This window comes from Heloderma suspectum, chromosome 7 (genome assembly GCF_057233095.1).
Source record: "Heloderma suspectum isolate Gila_16-S chromosome 7, 16-S_ref, whole genome shotgun sequence".
Taxonomy (NCBI): Eukaryota; Metazoa; Chordata; class Lepidosauria; order Squamata; family Helodermatidae; genus Heloderma; species Heloderma suspectum.
This window is the reverse complement of record NC_139464.1, coordinates 53,448,629-53,468,589: the sequence shown is the minus strand read 5'-3', so window position 1 is coordinate 53,468,589 and position 19,961 is coordinate 53,448,629. Positions and strand designations below refer to the sequence as shown.

The following is a 19,961-nucleotide window of genomic DNA, read 5'->3' as shown; positions in this document are numbered from 1 at the left end:
GTATTAACTTGTGTTTAGATGCTTTCCCCAAAACAACTGGCCCTGAAGAATTTACTCAGACCTGCATCAGTTTTGGGAGTATCTGACAGTTCTGACATAATTTATTCACTATAGACATGCTAGACTCTCCCGGGAAATTGGTTCTAAACTGGCCAAAGGTCCTATGATTATCCACTGTCTGATCACAAGCACTTGGATGCTCTTGCAGTCTCACCCCATGCCCTGGATTTGCTTTTTGGTAGAGGTAGAGCAAGGGCTAAGTGCCCTAAAGCAATGTTTGGTCATGCTAGACATTTCTTCATAAATCATTGGTTTGAATTCTTCCTCCATAATTCCTGTGATTTGAGTCATCTCAAAAAGAAAATGTATCCAGACTTGAAGGTGCTCATGGTGTTTGATAGCAGACATGCACTTACAAGCCTCTGCCCATAATTTTTTTACTGCAACCTGGGAAGTTTTATTCCATGAAGGGAGAATTATTTTTACCTACCTTCCAGTGGCATAACAAATACATCTAGAAATACCTTCTTAAATGCTTGCTTGAGTATGTTCAGGGTAACTCTGCAGGCTGTTTTCAAGATAACTGGAATGTGAAAACAAAGACCACAATGAAAGTACTGCAGTTATAACAGAAATCAAGGTGGGCTATAGCACCAATTATGTTAAACTTTAAAATACATTCACTATTGTCTATTTTATAATTCTAGGTTATCACAGAACAGTGGAATTTTGATTTTTTCCCTAGACTTAATTACAAGCTTAGTATGAAGTTTACATTACATACTCATTATCTGACTAGGTACTTCACATGAGCCCTAGAAGTTGAACCCATAGATGGGTTTGCTGTATCAGCTGAAACTGGCATGTCAGATCAGCTATTTTTAATATGGATTCCTGGCTAGTTAACAAAAACCTTTATATCCCAGGAGTTCAGAAAATGAACACACATTCTTCCTCCAAGATTTTTAAAGCACAGTTTTTATAGTCTTTAGACTGCAATCTTATGCACACTTATAATGAGACTTTTTTGGTACTTCTTTCTGACTTAACAGTGCAATCTATACATATTTGTTGTATTCATTTGTGTCATAGAAGTCAGCTTTCTAAGGAGTTGCTGGTACTTTCTGGCTGTAGCCTAGATCTCTTCCCTTTTAACAGCTGTCATGAGTTCAATGACTATTCAATGGTAGTTTTGCTTTTGGGTCCGGGACATACATTTTTTTGCTGACCATTTTAGCTTCTCTCATATAGTTGTAAGTGTTGTACATCCACAAATGTCTTCTCAATTAATGGAAATAATATTTTGAACACTGTTCTAACTGCTCAAAGCACTTTACTCGCATTATCTCAATAATCCTTACCCAAATTATAGATGGGAAATGGGGCTGTGAAAACTAAGTGTGCAGCCCCACGTTTCATTTTACTTTGTAACTAGGCAATCTGGTTACTTCATTTACATTAATCAGTGATAAATCATTTTGTAAATGCTAGTCTTGTGGTACCTTAAAGACTAACAAATTTATTCTGGCTTAAGCTTTAATGGACACTGTCCACTTCAATGGTTGTTTTATCTGCAACAGACTATCACAGCTACCCCTCTGGAATGTCTAAATGCTGTTCTTTTGCTTTAAAGATTAACATAACCAAAATAAGTGTAAGAACATTTTTGATGCCAATTTAATTAAACTTCCACTGAATTCACACTTCAGTTGAAGTCACTGCAACATTCAATGTGATAGAGGCCCAAAGGGGCAACTTGAGAAACTGTTTCCAAAGGTTTTCCCCTTATTAATTTATTTACCGGTACAGTATGATTATAGACTTCTTTCACAGATACCCCTTCAGTTCCTCTATTCTGCATTTTTACTCTTCTTAAAACAAACTATTTACTACTTGGCATATCCTGGTTCACCCTTAACATGCATTCCTTCTCTACCATCCATAACACAGTGTCTGTCTGTGTTTAAAACCTACCTGCCTTCATTATAAAACAACATTTTGTCAAATGGGCGGAGTGAGAGGGGCAAATATATGCTTTATCAGCACTACAGTTTTTTGTCTATTAATATAAATGCTTGTTTATAACTTGACTTTCCTCTGAAGATTAATTTCTTGCTAAATGATCTTGACAATACCTAGTTTATGCAGTGTACAGTGCAGGCTCACTGTTGCAAGCACTTTACTAATGAACATTGGTTACTCCTGTCCATATACCTGCTGACTGAAGGCTGAGTATTATTTTTCCTCATACAGTAACTCCATGGGATGCCTTTAACGATTCAATTAAGATCTTAATGGCTCTGTTTGTAAGGCCTGTTTGCAAGTCCTCTGCAGACAGAGTTTCTTGTCACACTAAATGAAAAGCTTGCTGGTCAAGGGTACTTACTAGGGGATTAATCAACTGAGAGAACCAGACTGCAGCTGATGAAGCTGAGGGAGAATATTGGTAGGACAGGTATATAAAGGAGGATTTTGCTGCTGTGTTGCCTTGGCCTGTGGAGAAGTTCTAGATACCCTTTGTGTATCTTTTAAAGGTACAAAGGAGAAGCCAGATTGGCAGCTTTTCTTACAAACTTTGTATTACAGGCTATGTACAGAGAAATCACTTCCACAGATTAATGATAGCTCTAACATAAAAAGGTAAAGGTGTCCCCAACAAGTCGTGTCCGACTCTAGGGTGTGGTGCTCATCTCCATTTCTAAGCCGAAGAGCCAGCGCTGTCCGAAGATGCTTCCGTGGTCATGTGGCCGGCATGACTGAACACCATCTTCCAATCCCTAAGTTGTTTCTGTACACCCTCTCAGAACTATAAGATCCCATTGAGAAAGATACTTTTCTCTGCAGGTTTACCCTAAACTCTGGGACCTAAAGTTAAGCCTGTGCATTCGCCTGTGATGTTTCTCACCTGTATGTGATTCTTGAACAATGGCCCATCTCTAGCTCACTGCTGCTATTGGTATTTAAGAGTGGAATTTAACATTTAATTACGCCAACATGATGCTGTTACGAGAAGAGTAGTTTGTTGTTTATTAGTCAGTAATCAGGGAAGAGATGTGTTGTACCCAGGGCAAACAAGGAGGTAAATCCATACTCTGTTGAGTTGGGCTCTTTAATTTATGTGATATGTTTGTAGAACTAAAGGTCCATGCTTTTCAAGGTCTTTTAATCATGTCTATTTGCTTGATTTAATGCTGATAAGCGTGTTGCTAAGGAAGTCCTTTTCAATTTTCTACCTTCCTTGGGTAGTTTTGAAGGTTTGTCTAATGCATTAGCAAAGTGTATATTGGCAAATACAATTACTATTTGACAAAGAGTAATACTACCATGTCTGGACTTTCATTCTTTCCTATGTAAGGAATCATACTTGTTTCCTGTACTAATGAGAATGTATGTATACATATGAAGACTTGAGATTGTAACTTTTAAACAAGTAAAGATCTATTTCCTGTTTCTGAACTTCTCTATTAACTCTTCAGATGCTTGACTTGTATAAACTGTCCTTTTATATGACTTTCTGAACTTCTCCTTTCTCTCATTAAAAGCTATACTTCCCTCATCTTTGTGCTGCTCGACACTGTCACACTCATTTTTCAAACAGAACTCTTATGTAGTCTCATATAGAAGATTGCAGCATTTTACCCCACACAATTTAATCTAGAGAAATCACAGTCCCCTAGTTCAATATAACTGAAGGTTCAAATCACTTTTCTAACCCTATATAGGGGGGGAAATAACCACCCAAACTATGACTACAAAAGAGTGACTGTGTATGAAGGGGTAACTAAGCCGCCTTAAGTGAAAATGAATGTGTGCCCTAACTTCTAATTTCAACTGTCTTATTTTGCAAATATTTACCAACACATCATAAGAGCAGTCTTTATGTTCATGCCATACTTTGGGCTTATTGTGAGTCAAATCAGGGTAAGCAGACTCCAGGTTTATTGGATCGACTTTATTTCTTTGCTGGAACCCCAAGATCCACTGGCATAAAAGATGTACGCTTAGAATTACAAATCAGGATGCTGCTGAGCACATTTGTAGCCTAGGAATTTATTATCCGTATTGAAACTGAACTGAGCTCACAGTCCTTTTACTCAGAAGTCCACTCCTGGTCACCCCAAGCTTTCTTCATTTCAGCAGCCTAATTTAGGCTGGGAAAAGTTATATTGTTGCTACAACAAAGGACAAATAACTTCCCCCAATAAATTTAACAGAAGAAAAACTAGTGATATTCAAAGACACTCCTCACCCTGAAAGAAACTAGAGGGACACACACAATACAAAAGCAAAACACAGGCCACTCCCCACAAAACAGGCAAACCACATGTGCGTGCATACACATGGAAAAACACCCCCAGTAGCCACTTCCCCCACACACACCCGAAGCTTACCCAGAAGCAGCCTTTTCCTTTATTTTAAAGTTTTAGCTAGCTGGTTGGACACACTGGGCCAAAGGCGTGCTGGGGAAGGACAGGAAGAGGAAGGGGTGGCTGGAAGCTAGTGACTGATTATTTTCTTTCTACTGTATCCAAAGTTTAAAATCTTTAAAATGTTTTACTTTTTTTTAGTAAAAATTGGGAGGGGCAAGGGAGCTTAGTAGTGTCTGGGGGCACAGTGCCACCCACAAGCATTGCCAAACCGAGAATTAAAGAATTTTAAACTATGCATCAAATACTTTTTAACCATTGAGCAACTTAAATTTGCATATTACCAAAGCCTTACAATTTAATAAATAAAGCTACCATTCATAGGTCTTATTCATATATAACACTAAGCCAAGTGGGAATGAGTATGGGTGAACACTGGGTTCGTGCACTCTTCCCCCCACCCCACCCCACCCCACCCCACCCCACCTAAAACCGTAATTAAAACTAAATATAGTTCCTAGTTCAGTCATAACAATTGCAGTTAATGACAACGGAAGCAAATCTCATGGCTGTGTCAGAGGAGAGGGCTGGGGAGTGCATGATCTCAAGGTTCAGCCAGGTACTTCCCCTTAATGTTAAACTATGATTTAGTGTTGTGTCCAAATGGAGCATAATTTCTCAGCTCCTTTTTCACTCCTTTATAAAGTAACACACTAAAACTAAAATAGCCTCCAAAAATAGTGTGTCATTGAAATGAAGCCACCTGCATAACATCCCAATTAAGCAACTTACCATCTAACATTTTAATCTACAAATTAAAAATTGCAATCCTAATTAAAAAGCTTGTTGCAGAATTTCATATAGGGCAATTAATTTACTTTTGCCATCCTTTTCATAAGGGGAAAGAAAGCAAAACAACTTTAAACTACCACCAAATACCTGAATCTATAATCAGTAGGTAAATAGTAGCCCCTTTTGTAGTTGTTCCTGGTTAGAGCAATTTGTTTTTGAAGGTCTTTTACTGATTTGCTGTATCCATTGAAAATGTAGTTGGCAAAGAGCAGCTTTCCTTGAATGTACATCTGCCAAAAATGGATAAAAAGATATGAGTAGAATGGAAAAGCCACCTTTTATTAAGAATGAAAATACTTGGATTGAGAGTCACATTGGTGTTGATGAGACCTGCAGGGGAATGGAACTCAATTCTATCTGGGGCTACACTGCTAATTTTAAATTGGTCAGGACATATCGCACCACAACATGCTCATGTGCCATCCTGCTCACATGTTGAACTGTATGCTCAGAAACCACAGCTTTACTCTGCAATGGAAAGACATAGCAGCTTCTTAGCCTCGGCCATGATGCCTCATGCCATCCTTCTGTATCACAGCATGAGCTTATGTTCAATTTAGGATGCCTTCAAAAGGCATCCTAACCCTTTTAGGCCAGCTTTTTAGCCAGACATTCTCCACCTTGTGACTGTATCATCCATTTAGACAAAACTTCTACAATTTTAAAATATTTAATAATGAGGATTTACAACATCAAGTAGATAAGGTTGGGTGCTTTCATCTGTTTTTGCTTTACTTTTGGGAATGGCAATCAGTCTGACTCAATTTTCTTAATGCAAGAGAGAGGGGGAGAATGAATACATGCAAGTTTCCTACACTTTTCTCAAAACAATACTGTGAAGTCATCACAAATTTTCATCAGGTTCTCATGGTTGCAATTATTCATTTAAAAACGAATTAGAAGCAATAAAGAAAAATAACAAAAACTTTTTCTGCCATTATGATTTATATCAAGCTTTTCCAAGGTTCTGACTAATGTTGATGTACACTAGTGGTCTTTACTTCTTTGACACAATGTGAACTTGCAGTAGCACAGTCCCATGCTGGTTTGCTTGGAAATAAAGCCTACTGAGTTCAATGGAACCTACTCTCATAATACTAGAACCCAATGGGATCATTCAATTAAGCTGATTAATGAGATATTCAGGACAGACAAAAGGAAGTACTTCTTCACACAGCACTTAAACTATGGAATTCACTACAAGATGTAGTGATGGCTACTTACTTGGATGGCTTTAAAAGGGAATTAGACAAATTCATGGAAGAGAAGGCTGTCAATAGCTAACTAGTCATGATGGCTATATATTAACTCCAGCATCAGCAGCAGTATGCCTCTGTATGTCAGTTGCTGGGGAACACGAGTGGGAAGGTGCTGTTTCACTCATGTCCTCCTTGTGGATTTTCCCTGGACATCAGGTTGGCCACTGTGCATACAGAATGCTCTACTAGATGGGCCTTTGGTCTGATCCATCAGGGCTGCTCTTCTGTTTAATCAGCCACACAGTGTTTGCACAAACAGTCATGGTAACCATGGGTGTGCGTGTGTGTCTGCTATGGGACCTACCTCCTGACTGGGTTGGATATGGAAGGGAGTCAAGTTTAACGTTTAGAATCTGAAGCAACTCCCAAATAGCTACTACTATGGTGAAAAATGGCCACGGTAGATTCAAACAGAAGGCGAATCTCATTTTATAGATTAATGAAACTTCGAGATATAGGAGAACAGGGGCCCTCTGCTGTGCAAACATGGAAGCAAACAATTGTGCAGACAATTTCTGTGCATTCGTGGTTGTTATATTGGGGCAATGGCCAAGGGAGAATTGTTTTTGCTTCTGGGACAAGAATACAAACACTAAAATACTGTGAAGATGGCATCCTAATGTGAGCTAACTCCACATTTCACTTCAGCACACAAGGCATACAGTTCAGAGGTCTATTGCTCTCACTAGAAGGAAATCCCCCAGTCTTGGAATGTACTACAGCAAAAAAAAAAAAAAAAAAGTAAGAACTAGTTTATTTCTTCTGTGGGAAGCCACTAAGCATTTTGGAAATAGCAGGGATGCTGTTGCCTGGAACCACATATCCCCTCTTTAATTACTTTATCCCTTTATCAAAATAGGAAATCTAGAGATGTGATGATCTAGCCCATGGTAAGACATCTCTTGCCTCTCTGGGTCTGGAAAGTTTGGCATGAAGGATAGGATAAAACATTCAGTGTTTTAGCCAGGAGGGCTAGAATGACCTGGCCAACAGAGGCTCCCTGATTTTTCCATTAGGCCACTGTAAGGCAGTTTCTGTCCCAAAACCAGGCCAAATGCCGTCAGGCCTGGCCTGAAATGCACCAAGAAAATCAGCTCCATTCAGGAATGCCTGGAGTTCATTGGCAAGGTGCTTGAGCAAGTTGTTCCCAAAGGGGATGTTAGTAACTGACCTATACTTGTTCTCCACTTCTGGGTTCAGGCTAGGTTTCTTCAAGAGCAAGCTGATTATGGCCTCTTTCAAAGAGGCCGATACCAAATGACTTTGCAATAGGAAGTAAACTCTATAGCATTCTGCTGAATTTAGGATTATGTTGCTCAGGATAAATTCCAGATATTGCTTAGAACTGACAGTGTCCCCACCCCACCCCACCCCCCGAAAGTGTAAAGTTAATTTTAAAATTGTATGCTGGGGAAATTAAAAGAAATTTAGAAAATCTTGCAAAACTACAGATATAAAATGTTGCAGTATTAGTTCTTGCTTTTTAAATAAGTTTAGACTTGCCAAATCCTCTTACAGCGCAATCCTATGCATGTTTAGACAGAAAAAGTCTTGCAACTGCCAGCATTCCTCAGCCAGCCCTGCTGTAGAAGCGTGGGTCCTGATCCAGATCACAAATAGGCTCCATTGATGAGTGAAGTCGGAACTGCTTCCATGTGGCTGGATTTTAAACTGCTCAGAAACTATGTGTTAGGAATTCTAGTGTGCTGAATATGCAGTATGTATCCAGTGTGCTATCAAGAGTTGTAACAGGAAAGATAGTTGTAACCTACCAAAAACATCCCAGGAGCAATATTATGCCTTTTCACCAGCAATGAACCACAACTGTCTGTGAACTCATCTGCAGAATTGATATCGTATCTGAGCAGGCGAAAAGAGTCCAAGCGACCCTACAGAACCAAAGACAGCATCATCATAGGAATATGTCAACAATAAATCTTGTCTATTAATAGTTGGAGCACAATGTTCCCATTGAACAAGTCAGCATTAAGGGAACTGGCCTTTTCTGGTCTCTGCTGCTCAGACTGGCAACTGTCCCAAGTACATTTAACTTAGCGAGGGGCATTCCTACTTGTCAAAATATCTCCCTGGTGTATTCCCACCTTACTAAATGTATATAAGTTATTGCTGCTAGTTTAAATCTAGCACATCCAGGAGACCTTCAGCATTCATGCTCAGAATGAGCTCTTCCATCTCAGTCTCTTAGTGCAGTCTTACACATGCTTACCTGGAAGTAAGTTCCACTGTAATCAATAGGATTTAGTTTTGACTAGACATGCATAGGATTGCACTGCATATCTGCTATAACCCAATCCTATTATTCAAATCATGTAGGAGGTTCCATAGCACTAAAGTTAAGTTGTCTGTACTTGTTAGAAGACAAGGATGCCCAACTCAGCAACTGAACAAAAGGGTACTTTTGCACCAAGACATTGTTGAAAACGTTCTTGCTTTTACAGCAGACATTGTTGTGACTGGGACATTCATACCAGAAAGGCCTACCTGTGTGCAAGGCATACTCCGGTTCTTGGTCTTTCTCTCATAGAGCTGCTCTAGATGCTCATCTGTGCTAGCATCATAGTCTGTTGCTCTCAGTGAAGTGGTCACACAGACCACAATGATTTGCTCTGGGGAAGACACCTGGTTGTTAATCAGGTTATTATACTCCAGGTCTGTAATATATGGAATCTGATGGTTGCTGCATCTGCAAGTCTTCACTTCACCTCCCAGCATTGTTCTTCGGAGGGCTACAGGACAGGCAGTGTGGGATGCACAGCATGCCTTTTCACTGTCACAAGAGAGCAATAGCATAAGGAAACGTAAGTTCGAGAAGGGCTATTATTACAATGTTTTACTAGCTTACACCTACTTGATCTTCCTGACAAAGCCTCTCTGCTTTCCAGGTAATTCAAAAGGCCACAGATAAATTATCTCTTTCTCTCAGTTTGCTTTGATCATCAGGTTTCTTTCTCTTCACAACTGTCTCTATATACCTATCCTTGAAGGTGCTCCAATGTTTTGCCACTACCCATTGCTCCGCTAATTGCCCTCAACTTATCCATGCAAGCTCATTTGCTACCAGTGTCATCTTTTCTCTTTTCCCACCTTTGTGCTTTCTCCTTGCTGCTTTCTATGCCTGGTAATAGCCTTCCCTTTGCTGGCCTTATCAATGCTATATTGATATATTTGTTTTATATCCCTTTATCTTTCATGACTTCCCAGAGAGTCCCAAAGGGTTTGTTTGGTTTTGCTATATTTATGTCCTCATCTTCCTCTGTGCACTTTACAGATTCCAGTTATGTCTGCCCAGGTACAGTCAGGCCCCCTTACGTTCAGTCATTAAAACTACAGCATGGTGTTCAGACTGTTCCTTGAATTATAGTTTCAGATACTGGGAATTTGTATTTATTTTTATTTACTTCACAAAGCGGCTTACAATATTTTGCTTGAGGTTCCTAGCTCCTCCTCTTATAGAAACAGAATTCCAAGGTTCCCTGACAATATAGAATGGCTGTTAAGCCAATTTAAGTCTGCAGCACGGACAGGGCCAGCATCAATGGTAGATATGGTCAGGCACCTGCTGAGGACCCACACTCCAGCAGGGCACCACTGACAACAGGCCCTGGGACTTGCTCCTCCTCTTCACCATTGCAACCTGCTTTTCACCTGCCTCTGGCTCTGGCCCAGACGATGGTGGTGGGGAGGAAGAGGAGGAGGAAGAGGAGTGGGGGGAGCAGTAATTGCTACTGCCTACCTGCTCATTGAGCCAGCACTGAGAATGGACATGCCCATTCTCTCTCTCTGTCACGCCATGCACTTCACCTCCTTTTAACTTCCACACTCCCCTGGAAAGCTTTCCCTTTCCCCATTTTACTACATTTTTACTATTTTTGGCTTTGCAATGTCTATTACTAATAACAACAAAGACTTTTGCGGCACATTAAAGAAGAACAAATTCATTATTATTTTAACAGAGCAATACAAGTACTTAGCAATACTCTCCCTTTTGTAAGGGAGGAAGAACAGTGTCCAATTTACACATTTTTTCTCCTTGCATTGCTTATTATGAACGAGCCAGGCTTTTTGCATTCAAACAGCAAAAAACAAAATATAATCTGGTACGAACTGAACACAAAAGAGAATTATTTTGAAAAAAAAACACCCAGTGCCTCTTGAGTCCTGGTTTTAATTGAAATGTACGTTTTTCTAAAAGTATAATGTGTCCACAGTTTTGATAAACTCTCTCGTGCTGCAGAGCAGAGGAGCTAGCCAGACTAATACAAAGAGAATTCTATCAGATGCTCTTTGTGTGCACAGACTGGCTAAACAAGTTTTGTAGACAGTGTAACACAGAGTGCGGGTATTGGAGTCTTTTTCTATGACATTGGATAACTAGTGATAAGGTCCCGAAGTGCTGGCAAACGTGATATTGCTTACTTCTGTGCAGCAACAGGAGCAACTGGTCCCAAGGCTAATGTGGGTCTACCTAGCATTACCCTGATCCCACATCAGTCAGTTGATAACTCGATGAATGTAAAGAATGAGTGGACCTTTGCTGCACAGGAAAAAGCCGGTTTGCTTCATTTTCCTATGCTAGTGCTGTAAGCTCGTGCAAGTAAGTAGAACAGTCAAATCTGTGAGATTGGATCACAAGCAGCTCAGTTCCAGTTATTTTTACCCATAAGGGAAACCTAGCATTGTGTTCTTTTTTAAATGGCAACATGAGTGCACCTCTGATACGCACATATTTATTTATGTTTACATTGTTAAAAATCAAACACATTTTTGGCATTTCAGCCAAAATGATACATTAGACATGGAAGGCAAAAACAACAGAGAAGCGTCTTGTAGAAATAAGACTGCACGGCTCAGGCTGAGTTTGAAATACCTTTTAGTTAGAGATAGGTGTGCTGTTGGAATGTCAGTGTGGTGTAGTGGTTAGAATGTTGGACTAGGACTGTAGAGACCCAGGTTCAAATCCTGCTCAGTCATGAAACTCACTGGGTGACTTTGGGCCAGTTGCCATCTCTCAGCTTAATCTACCTCACGTGTAGGTTGTTAAGAGGATAAAATGGGGGAAGGGCAAGAACCATGCACGCTGCCCTGACCTTGGAGGAAGAGTGGGGTATAAGTAAAATAATAAGAATAAGAATACAAAGCTATTGTTATGGTTTAGGTACTTTAAACTAATCCAATTGCCATCCTTCCCCTACCCCTCTGGAATAAAAATAGTATACAATCACTTGAAGAAGTATTTGAGGTGATATTAAGGCGGCAATCCTATACCCATTACCTGGGAATGTCCCATTAAACTCAATGGAACTTCTGAGTGGATATGTACAGAACTGCACTGCAAAAGTTATGCTCTAAGACAGTGGTCCCCAAAGTGGGGTGGGGGCCCCCCAGGGGGTGCGCAACACAATCCACTGGGGTGCACGAGCCGCCTGATAATTGAGCAGCCTCCTGCTGCTCCCTCAAGCTGCCGTTGTCAATGACAGCAGAGGCAGCAAGATGGGATGGGAGCCGAGAGGGAAGCTCCATGGCAGTTCTCTCTCGTCCTATCCTGCTTCTGCTGCGGCCGGCAAGAGCAACTGTTGCCATTCTCTGCCTGCCAGAGGAGAGTAAATTTGTTCCAAATTTGCTGACCTTTTCTGTGATGACAAGCGGCTGTCAGTAGAATGCTACCTAGAAGATAATTAAAAAAAAAAAAATCAACACACTTAATCTGTCCCTTCAAGGTAAAGGTGATGTTTTAACAATGAGTGAGAAAGTAACTTCTTTTCTTGTGATATGGAGAGAACATTTTGAAAATGGATATTCGGAACTGTTTCCATTGGTATGTGATTTTGTTGCCAAAAATGATGTATCTATGAAACTCTCATATCTGCACACTTAAAAAACGTGGAAATTGAATTTTCTAACCAGTTTAAAAATCTTCCAGATGAAGAGTTTCAGTGGGTTTTGAACCCATTTGTTAAAACTATAAAAATGTGACACCTTCTGATTAGTTTGCAAGAACAACTGATCAACATCAGGGAAGATGGAAGTTTACTAGCTGAATTTCAACAAAAACCTATGCATAATTGGTAGATGGGATTGAAAAATGAGTATCATGATTTAGTAAGTGCAGCCAATTTCATTTCTTCCATTTGGATCTATGTATCTTTGTGAGGTGTCTTTTTCAGCTATGACAGCCATTAAAACCAACTATCAAAATAAACTGAACTTAGAACCAGACCTTCAAATCGCTACATCACAAAGTATTAAACCAAGATTTTCAAAAATAATGAAGCATATTCAATCACATTGCTCTCACTAAAAATATTAATATTTTTTTAGTGAGAGCAAAAAGGTTGTTTTAAAAAAATTGTTTATTTCATCTTTATCTCATCCTTTTTTAATTAATTTTTTAATTTTATTTTTGTGTATATTTTATAATGTACATTTTAGTACAGTAGTACATGTATATCCTTTATAAATAAATATACATGTATTGGGGGTGCATGCTCAAAAATTTTTTACTGATGGGGTGCACGATCAAAAATGTTTGGAGACCACTGCTCTAAGACAGGGCGTGGGGTTCTACCCTTAAAGACAGCCTCAGAATTTATTTTTAAAATGGTGGCCCATGGATCCGATGTGGGCCATGGGCCCTTCTCGACTGGCCTGTGCCCTCCTTTTTAAACTTTTTCCAACCCTAACTGCAGCATGTGGGGGAATTTTTGGAGGTTACAGCTGGGGAAAGAAAGGGGTAATTCTCCCTCCCAACATGCTGTGACCTTCCCTGAAAATGCCCCCCTCAGCGTGTCAGTTAGGCTGAAAAAAGCCTCCCAGGCTAATCACCTAATTGCTGGTGGATGGGCGAGGGGATGGGGGGATGGGCTTCTTGTGTGGCATGAGTGTGTATTTGTGAGAAAGAGACAAAGCATCTAGTTCATAAAACCTGATTTGTACTCAGCTGTACTCACCTTGTTTTGGGAGAGATTTGGGGTTTGTCTTTATTTAAATGGAAGCAAGTCATGAATGGCTGATTTGTTTTGAAAATTATGCTTGATAAATGGGGAGCTCTGCAAGAGAAAGTGACCATAAATCAGATAAAAATTTAATATCAAGGAAAGAGGTGTGCAACAACTGTTCTGCAATTCTAAGGTTATCAAAATTGATGTGTAAAGCCCGTTACTAAAAGCTGTTTTATTTAATTTAGGGTGCAATCCTATGCATGTTTAGACAGAAAAAAGTCCTACAAGTTGGCTGGGGAATGCTAGGAATTATATGACTTTTTCTGTCTAAATATGCATAAGACTGCGCCCTTGATGTATTTACAATTATATTTAAGTCACTTTTAAGAGGCTAAGGTGCAATCCTATGGCCACTAGTCAGCAGCTAGATGGCCATAGGATTGGTCATGTCCGGGAACTGACCTCGGAGCCTCGCGGAACCGACCTCGTAGGCAGCATGGATCTTCCCCAGGCTCCGCATTCTTAAGAGCAGCACGCAGGGGGTGGGGGTGGGGTGTAAGTGCCAGTATGACGCTTCCTATGCGTCATCCGGCCTACCCGACCTGTACTCTGATGTCCCGCAGCTAGACAGCTGAAATCAGCCATCTAGCCATGAATGCAGGGCAGGTGGGGCGCGGAGGAGAAGGTCCCCTCCGCGCTCCTCCTGCTGTGCATTGGATAGGCGGTCACCTCCAAGTTCAGAGATGGCAGCCTCTCCCCACAGGATTGCTCCCTCCAACTGTTTCATACATTACATCTTTACTGGATACACACTGGATACACACTGCATATTCAGCACACTAGAATTCCTAACACATCTTTTCAGAGCAGTTTAAAATCCAGCCACATGGAAATAGTTCCCACTTCACTCTGGTAACTTATCAACAGAGCCTATATGTGGTCTGGATCAGGACTCACGCTTCTACAGCAGGGCTGGCTGGGGAATGCTGGCAGTTGCAGGACTTTTTCTGTCTAAACATGCATAGGATTGCGCTGTAGGAGGATTTGGCAAATCTAAACTTATTTAAAAAGCAAGAACTAATACTGCAACATTTTATATCTGTAGTTTTGCAAGATTTTCTAAATTTCTTTTAATTTCCCCAGCATATAATTTTAAAATTAATGTTACACTTTCGGGGGGTGGGGGGGTGGAAAGTAGTATGACACTCTCAGTTCTAAGCAATATCTGGAATTTATGCTGAGCAACATAATCCTAAATTCAGCAGAATGCTGTAGTGTTTACTCCCTATTGCAGAGTCATTGGTGGACACAGTGGTAAACGACTTTTGCTTTCACCTGCAAGACCCAGATGACACATCGTGTCTTAGGCGGCTGCAACCTGGAGCAGACTGGAAAGGAAGATGATTGCCCAATGCAAGGGCCTCCCTGTTATTGCTCTTCTCTTCTCCTTGTGTTGTTCCGAGGTCTAGGGAAGCACTGGCAAGCTGCGTTTTGCACAGTCTCCCTCTCTGAGGGAAGGTTGAGGGTTTTTGTATATGAGGTGAGCTGATTTCTGAAATACAGTATATCACAAAAGTCAACCCATGTATCAAAGCATGAACAAGGCCTTATTCTTGAAGCCGAAACACCTGATTTAGGTTGATTTGGAAAACTAGTTAACCGGTGCATGATTCCAGAGCATAAGAACTGGAAGTTGAAGGGGATTTTTTCCCCCTTAGATGGAGACCTTCCAGCTTATACACATTTCAGGTCATACAAATGTAAAATACGTGCCTACTTTGTATTGGACTGGATCCAGATCTATGTTGGACCAACTGTGCTGGTGGAAGTGATGTTCCCTTCCCCCCTCGTTCCCACAGCAGCCCCTCCAGTCTCCTGAAAATACTGCACAGCTGAATTGGGAAACTGCTGAATTCGGTGAGCTCTGGTGTGTGTGGGGGGAGGGAGATCCCCCAAAATTGGGCAGAGGGACCTTCTGTAAGTGGAGCCCTTCCTCTTGCACAAAGTCCCTTCATCTCGTGGAAGACAGATCCTGGATCCAACCCATTCCTTATAATGCATTGTTTTTCAACTGGGGCAATACTGGGAGAGGAATCCCAGTAAAAAAAAAAAAGGCCAGTATAATCAACATCATATTTTGATCAAACGTTTTAAAAGGTTATTTTGCCATGGGACAGGAAGATTGCTTCAGAGAAAATGTTGGGTCTCAGGGAACACCAAGTTCATGGGCCCCAGCCACATGGAGTCAGCTTCTCTCCTCCAACTGGGCTCAGGTTTCCACCAGCAACAGCCTATCCTCCTTGCTTTAGTGAGTGGAAACCGCAGCAGTTCTGATCTTCTAGCTCAAACCCAAGTTAAGAATATAAAGCGTTTTTCTGCTATGTAAGATTAATTCCCTGGTGGATATACGTCAGGGAATCCCACTGCTTCCCTTGCTATATCATAGCATCTGAGACCCAAGACAGAGGAAATCAAACATATAACACTGGTTTAGTTCACACATGCGATCTCTCATCACACGTTTGATGGCTCATAGCTGAATGTGTGACCTCCATTTTAAAACTCTGTGTTTGAGTTTGTTTGTTCTATTTTTACCTTGCTTTTCAGACAAAAAAAAAGTCTGCCAAAGCAGCTCGTGATTATTAACATTCAATACACTCCACTGGTTGTTGCAGTACATAAATGAAAATAGTGTACAAAACGTATGATCTCAAAACATATCATGCCACACACACACACACACACACACACACGAAGTGTGAAAATGTTTATGTTAAAGATTATGTTTTTAATACTACAAAATGCATCAAAACTGTTAAGCAAAATACAGCTGATCATTCCAGTGATGTCATGGTCCCTTTGCAAAGGAAAAGTGGATGTCAGGTTAACACTGCATGCAGCTGAACTGTAATATTTAGTCTGGACAGTGCCTTTAACTGCACTGATCTGCCCATATTGATTATAATTATGTTTATACATCTCCATGTGTACAGACAATGCAATTACTTATTTAATTCATATGTCTGATAAAATATAAAGGAATTTAGAAACGTTAACTCTCCAATAGTTATGCTACTAAATTAAAGACTAACCAAAAGCTCTCCGGTAATATTCCATCCAGTCTTCCAGGATATTCTGGATTTTCCACCTCAGCTTTCTTAATTCTCTTGTAGCACTCAAGTCTTTGATATGGCTCAGATCCCCTGTTGGAATCCCTGGTATCTTTGTCTCCTTTGATAAATGTATGATTAAAAAAAAGACAGCATTGCATAATACAAATATTTATCCAACAAAATCCACAGTTGCCATGAGCTCTTAAAAAGCAGGATTGGACTGAGATCACCATTTCACCACACTGGTTGATGCTCTTTCTACAAGATGATATACAGGTGCCCAAACTACTCTGGCATGACAGTGTTTGCTCTGGGGTAGTGGGATTGCTATATGAGCTCATCTTTGGATGTTGACAGTGTTGTCACCTGCCTCCTCTCTAACCCAGAGCACCTCTTTTCCTCAACTTTTAGAGGAAACCTATTGTGGCAGCTATCCCTTCCCTACCTCTGTGCTGGTTCTAATTCAGCATTTGCCCCAGCAACAACAGTTATCACTTTCTCCCCATAACATGGCAGCAGTGACTGAATCCATGGTGGCAAAAATAGTTGGGCATATGTAACTTATTCCCCACCCCAGAGCAAAAATGGCTTCATATTCCATTCTGGACATCTCCTAAATTCCTTTGCTTGAAGGTTATAAAGTCAGTTTGTGAAGAAAGAGGACAGTTGTTGCTGAGCAACCAATCCATATCTTTAGGAATAAAAGGCGTCTGGCCTTTTTGGTCTCAGAGATACGGGTTCGTACGGGCGTCTGGCCCTTATGGTCTTAGAGATATGAGCTCACTACGATAAGGCTGCTACATTGGATTTTTAAGTCTAAAAGCTCCTCTAGAGCTAGTCTCTGAAGAGTATAAGATGGCTATGAAGAGAACTCACTCCGCCACTAGTTTCTCAATGGCGTTTCTTTACCATTATCTGTCTTGCTGAAGTCAATTTCCAAGATGTTGGGCAAAAATACAGAAATATGAAACTGCTCTGTGGAAGCTGGCATCTCAAAAATGATGATGGTTGACACTGGGGGATGTGATAGATTAGGGGGAAAATGTAGAAAATTACATGTTTGTTTAAGCATTACAGTACTTCCTCTAGAGAAGTGTCAGGGTTTGGTTCTTTTCCCTCTCTACCTTGAAAGCTCCAAATGTTTTAAAACCTACTTAAAGGGATTGTTGCTGAGATCTTGTGGAGCTGGACAGTTCAAGCATTTAGGGCGCAGTCCTATGGGGATGGCCATAAGCCTCCAAACTCAGAGGTTTATGGCCATCCAGTGCAGAGTGGGAGGATCAGCAGAGGCAATTGTCACCTCCATGTTCCCCCTTCTCTGCATTTCAGCTAGACAGGCTTCTTCACCGCTCTTGCTGAGGCACCCTTCTCGCTGAGGATTCTTTGTAAGCTGGCCTCCCCAGTCCCCTTCCCTCCCCACTCATGGGAATGCCCCCTTTCCCTCAGGGGTCACTTTTGTGACATCAGAGAGGCAGCCAGTGCAGTTCTTTCACCAGCTGGGAGAGGAAGGGGAGCTTGGACTCCTGGGTCCAAGGTTGGAGTACTACCTTCAGATCCAGGAATCCAAACTGTCCTGTGGTCCCCCAGATGCTGTCTAGGGGCCATAGGATTGTTCTCTAAATGTCTGAAATATCATGGTGTATACAAAACACTCCAGGAGAGAGGGGAGGATAGGAAGGCCTGGTGTGCTATGGTCCACGGGGTCACGAAGAGTCGGACACGACTTAACGACTGAACAACAACAATACAAAACATTATATCATATGTACCGGATTAACTGTCCACTATAATTTAAGCCACTGTTTCAGTTAAAGAATGAGTACATAGCCACATTGAAAGTGCTATTCTTCCATCAATATGAAACCAGACACTACTGTTAATTGCTAGTTTGATTTGATTTCCATGCCAAAACAAAGGAAAATAAAATACATTTTAAGCCAGATGGTGCTGAGTCATTATATTTATTGCTATAGATATTAATCAGTATTTTAAATAGGGCTATAGATTGATATTTTAATACAAAACTGGGAGAGAATGTGAGTGTTTTGGGAGGAAGTGGCCCATTAAAGTGTGCGCTTGCACGCGCACACACACACTGTCAATAAATATCAAGCAATTTGCAGAAAGAAGGCTTAATGTGTCATTTCTATGGCAATCTAATGATACATTCTAGAAGTTAATGACAGACACTGTTATTAAAAGCTTAATCAGTTTAATATATCTTACTCTGCCTTCAGCTTTCAAAAGACAAAATGAAACTAAATTCTTTACACTGTTTTATGAATGCATTTACTATTTTCAAAGTACAGCAATGTTAGATTACTTAGTTAAGACCATGTGTGTCTGCATATGCGTATAGATAGAGATAAACCTGCAATCGTATATCTACTTGCCGTTGAAATCAATGGGACGTACATTCATAGGATTGCACTGTTACAATCCCTTTCCTCTTTTAGCAAACTTAGGGTGCAATCCTATGCATGTTTAGTCAGAAAAAGTCATACAACTCCCAGCATTCCCCAGCCAGCCATTGATTGCACCCTTAGTGCATTTAGAGGAAGGGTAGGGAACCTTGGGAGGTCTGGGGGTCATTTTTATCTTCTGGTCTCCCCCCCAACATGGGGCAGCTCCCCCCAAAGGAGCAAAATTGTTGGTTTGCCACTAAAATTCAGACACAAACTGCTCCATAGCATTGTTGTTGTTGTTCAGTCGTTCAGTCGTGTCCGACTCTTCATGACCCCATGGACCATAGCACGCCAGGCCTTCCTGTCCTCCGCTCTCTCCCGGAGTGTGCTCAAGTCCATATTCATTGCATCGGTGATGCTATTTAGCCATCTCATCCTCTGCCGTCCCCTTCTCTTTTGGCCTTCAATCTTTCCCAGCACAGAGCGCTAAATTTAAATTCAGCTTGTTTTGACTGGCCATTTTGGTGCTCTGTAGCCACTATGGATGTGTTGTTGGGGGGGGTTGTAAAAAAAAAGTTTAAACTTTTTTTTTTTAATTTCAGAGGGGCATCAGGGGCCACACATTGCCCATGCCTGATTTAGAGAGTAATTCCATGGATTCCTCTGTCGATAGACAGGGGGCTCTGAGAATGGATCCCTCTGTCAATCCTATGCCCTACTGGCAAAATCCAGGCAAAGTTCGAGGAGGATGGAGGCAATTTCCCATTCCACCTCTGAACCTGTCTAGCTGACCTGCCTTTTTGTGGGCAGGGCTGGCAACGGAAAGGTCATCAGATCCTGGGAATCCTGGCCTCTCCTCCCACTAGAATGCCCCCTGTTTGACCTCTCTGAGTTTGCTGTTGCAACCTCACAGGAGGAGCCGCTGTGGTGCTTTCTGCGCTGTGGTGCTTTCTGTGGTGGCTGAGAGGGGTGGGGAGGGGGAATGGCCTGATGTCGGATTCGCTCT

The 19,961-nt window shown here is 41.1% G+C and overlaps 1 protein-coding gene across 4 annotated transcripts in view; it reads right to left on the bottom strand.

The window, feature by feature from the left end:
* Positions 1-19,961, bottom strand: part of LOC146339796 (uncharacterized protein C3orf20-like) — a 53,616-nt gene that overhangs the window by 1,712 nt on the left and 31,943 nt on the right. For 2 of the 4 annotated variants that reach the window (XM_084810262.1, XM_084810263.1), the window contains exons 12-18: positions 16,530-16,668; positions 14,773-14,989; positions 13,447-13,545; positions 8,981-9,266; positions 8,251-8,367; positions 5,307-5,449; positions 491-583 (exon numbers count right to left, since the gene is read on the bottom strand). In XM_084810262.1, coding sequence (XP_084666388.1) covers positions 529-583; positions 5,307-5,449; positions 8,251-8,367; positions 8,981-9,266; positions 13,447-13,545; positions 14,773-14,989; positions 16,530-16,668 — 1,056 coding nt within the window. In that variant the 3' untranslated portion in view covers positions 491-528. The remainder of the gene's footprint in view (positions 1-490; positions 584-5,306; positions 5,450-8,250; positions 8,368-8,980; positions 9,267-13,446; positions 13,546-14,772; positions 14,990-16,529; positions 16,669-19,961) is intronic. The other 2 variants (XM_084810260.1, XM_084810264.1) reach the window with 1 other exon arrangement.